Source organism: Mustela putorius, unplaced genomic scaffold (assembly GCF_011764305.1).
Source record: "Mustela putorius furo isolate JIRA1106 unplaced genomic scaffold, ASM1176430v1.1 tig00003899_pilon_pilon_pilon, whole genome shotgun sequence".
Taxonomy (NCBI): Eukaryota; Metazoa; Chordata; class Mammalia; order Carnivora; family Mustelidae; genus Mustela; species Mustela putorius.
Genome location: NW_025422048.1, coordinates 16,283,396 through 16,286,901, shown reverse-complemented (window position 1 = coordinate 16,286,901; position 3,506 = coordinate 16,283,396). Strand labels below are relative to the sequence as shown.

Here is a 3,506-nt window from a genome sequence, read left to right as displayed (position 1 = left end):
AGCCAGAAAATAGGCACATTCATTTTTTTTTTTTTTGCATTTGCCTTAAAATGTGCCCCTAAAACACCAATTACCCTTGGATGTCATTTTTGACCAGCGACAGGGACCAGAAATAGTGACTTAATTTAGGCAGGAGTTTACTAGGACATAATATGGCTACTGTGCCTGGCGTCTTTCTTGGTCATAAAAGCAGTAAGGAAGTATGACATAACGTGGTGATGGTAAATCAGAGCCTGAGCCATTTTGGTTGGCAGAATTTGAAGGACAAACATTACTTCAGGAGCAGAGAAGACGTGCCTAATTACCTCCGTGCCTGGGCTGGGTTCCCTGCAGCTTGGGTCGCTCCTGGACTCAGGTGTGTCTACACGGCCTGGGGCCACGTGTGCAGGGGCAGCATGGCTGGGTGAGGAAGTGGGCACCTGGGAATGTGAGGACTGGCCACCAACCCCCTCTCCCCCCACCCCCACACCACCTCCTCTCCAGGGAAGTCAGGCAGCTGAACCAAAGGAGAAGGCAACCTCCAGGGGCCCTATGGAGCCTACAAGGATTGAGACTGGGGAAAGAGGTCCCCGCCACTGGTCCCAGCCGCTCTGCTTGCGAAGTGGCAGGGAGCTGAGCCCCTGGCATTTGTGGATCTGCTGTTTTTACCTCTGGCCAGCCCAAACCACCTCCTCCTTGTCTCCTGAGGTTTCCCCATCTGCACACAGCTGAGGCCCGAATTGGCTTGGGGACTCACCCCCGCCGGGAGTGACCACGGTCTCCAGAGGGAGCCTTCCTCTCTCCTCCTGGCTTGCTGCACTTTCAGAGCTCAGAAACCTTCATTCCTCCGCAGCTTTTGTTTGACACTGATAACCCTCTCCTCTCTTGCTTCTGTTTTTTTCTGTCTGTCTGTCTCTGTCCCTTTACGGAAATCGGCTCCCCTCTCATAGTAGGGTAGACTATAGTAGAATCCCAGCAAGGCTTTCCCTGGGGGTGTCTGTCTCTTTGTCAGAGCTTTTCTTTTTTTTTTTCTCTCATTCCTTACCTGTATACCCCGAATCCCAGTAATTCTCCACATTTTTTCATTTTAATTGCAGCAACACACACAGAACATAAAATTGACATTTTTAAAAAGATTTTATTTATTTATTTATTTATTTAAGAGGGAGAGAGTGATGGAGAGGGAGAGAAACAGAGATCAGGACCCTGAGATCAGGACCTGAGCTGAAGTCAAGATCGGAGGCTTCACCAACTGAGTCGCCTGGTGCCCCGACATTTTTTTAAATCCAAAATGTGTATATTGGGATCATTTCCCACTCCTCTTCGTCTTGGGTGCTTTCGGTGCTGCATCTGTTTGGAGGAACCTGCTTCTGTAAGCCTCGCTTTTCCTCCCGTGGGCTGGCAGAGGACAGTGGAGCAGCCAACACACAAAACTACGATTTGTACATGGCTCAAGACAGTAGTGACTCTGTTGGATCCCAGGCACTTCATGCCTGTGAAGCAGGAGCCGGGGCTCTGTGCCAGGTGCTTCTTCTTCTTGTGCTTCCTCTTCACCTCTTCCAGGGATGGGTGGAGGAGGTCCTTCATGAGGGGCATATTCTGGTGGGGTGGTTGTCGGCACCAGAAAGGCCATAAAATTGACATGTTAGCAATTTTCAAGTGTCCAGTTCAGGGGCATTAAGCGCATTCACCCTGTGGCACGGCATCTTTCTCCAGACCTCTTTTCGTCTTCCCAGACTGAAACTGCACATTAAACAACTCTCCTTTTGCCCCGACTTCAAGCCCCTGGCAACCACCATTCTACTTTCTGTCACTAGGAATGTGACTACTCTAGGTGCCTCCATGTAAGCAGAATCATACAGAATTTTCTTTTTGTGTGTGTGTGACAGGCTGATTTCACTTAGCCTCATGTCTTCAAGTTTCATCTGTCGTGTACAGCACGTGTCAGAATTTCCTCCCTGTTTAAGGCTGAATGATATGCCACTGTATAGACATACCACCTTTTGCTTACATTGCTTCCATCTTCCAAACTTCCCTCTGAAGTGTGGAAACATTAGGCATGAGTGCCCAAAGGGCTAAAGCTCTCCAGTGCCCCATGCTCTGCTCTCCAGAATGCTCGTCTTGGACTGCCAACAGCCTCCACCAGGTATTATTAGCGGGTAGACCAGTTGCTCAGTCGTTGGCACACTCTTGTGCTTAATCTTCACAACAACGGAGTAAGGTGAGTGTTACTCCCCTGTAACAGAGTCTTCTACTGAGACACAGAAGGCTAAGCCACTTGCCTAAGGCCAAACAGTTAATAAGTAGCAGAGCTTGGATTAGAAACCCCCAGTCAGGCTCGTCTAACTCAGACGCATCACTCCCAGTGCCCATGCAAGGCCCAGATGCCCTCTGCCACCAGTTCCTTCTGTTTGGTTTTAGACTGGGTTGGTTTGTAAGAATAGTAGAGCTGACTCTACCCATTGACAGACCACTGACCACATGTGCCTGGAACGGCCCATTGGATCCTGAAATCCTGGCCGCCCCCCCTCCTGCACACACACATGCATGAACACACACTCACGCTTGCTCTCTCACACACACACACACACACACACACACACACACACACACAGTTCCGAAATCATTCTATTTGGGGGGCTGTCAAGACTTCTCTATTGCTGTGTAAGCCAGGCAGTGAGCATCATTGAGATGCTGGGATTTGTATTAACTTTGTTCATCAATTAGCCAAAAGAAGCCACACCTGGACTCTGGACTTGGTTCATGTTCTTGGACCCACAACTCTTCCATAAGCTATTTGTTTCACTTCCTCTCCGGAGGCAATCTGCTCTTGAATGGACTAATTTTAAAAAGTATCCAGCATTTGAAAATGCTAGAAGAATTAGGCTTGAGGCTTTTGGCAGATGTTTACCTGTTCATGTAAGTGTGACTTAGAAGCCCGGGGAACATCATTTTCTACCAAGGAAAAGAAGGGCTGAAGGGCCTCCTGGCTGAGACTTGGGTGTGTCTGTGTGTGTGTGGAGGGGTGCCCCATGGAGGTGAGAGAAAGCCTAGTGGGGCTGGGAACTTGCAAATAGAAAACACAAACTCAACTGCTTCAATTTTGCCAGGAGCTGGCTAAGTCCATAGCTCTCTCGGATGCTACCCCAAAGGCTGGCCAGAGTGGCTATGCACATGCCGGTACCCTGGGCAGCAGCAGGCCCAGCTGGGTAAACAGAAGTGCAGGAGCAAAACAAGTCAATAAATCATGGCAGGGCTCTAGGCTGCCCCAGTCCCCTCCTCCCTCTTCCTTTCCAGCTCTCCCGGGTCTCCCTATCAAGCAAATGGGCCCAGGTGTCCTTTGATCTATCTCCTTGCCCTTCACAAGGGAGAAACATATCTATAGGAAGGGTGAGCTCAGCCCCACCTGTGACCTGCCCCAGGGCTCCTTGCAGGGAGCTGTGAGCTTCACACATCCAGCTGCTAATGGCAAAAAAGAAAAGCAGACGTGGGGTGTTTGAGAAGCTACAGGCTGGCCTATGGTTAGA

The 3,506-nt window shown here is 49.8% G+C and overlaps 1 protein-coding gene across 1 annotated transcript; it reads right to left on the bottom strand.

Annotated features, from left to right (window-relative positions):
- Positions 1–1,224: 1,224 nt before the first annotated feature.
- LOC101677871 (40S ribosomal protein S27-like) lies at positions 1,225–3,075 on the bottom strand. Its single transcript, XM_013048912.2, has one exon. The coding sequence runs from the start codon at positions 1,621–1,623 to the stop codon at positions 1,225–1,227; it is 399 nt and encodes a 132-aa protein (XP_012904366.1). The 5' UTR covers positions 1,624–3,075.
- Between the last annotated feature and the right edge of the window lie 431 nt (positions 3,076–3,506).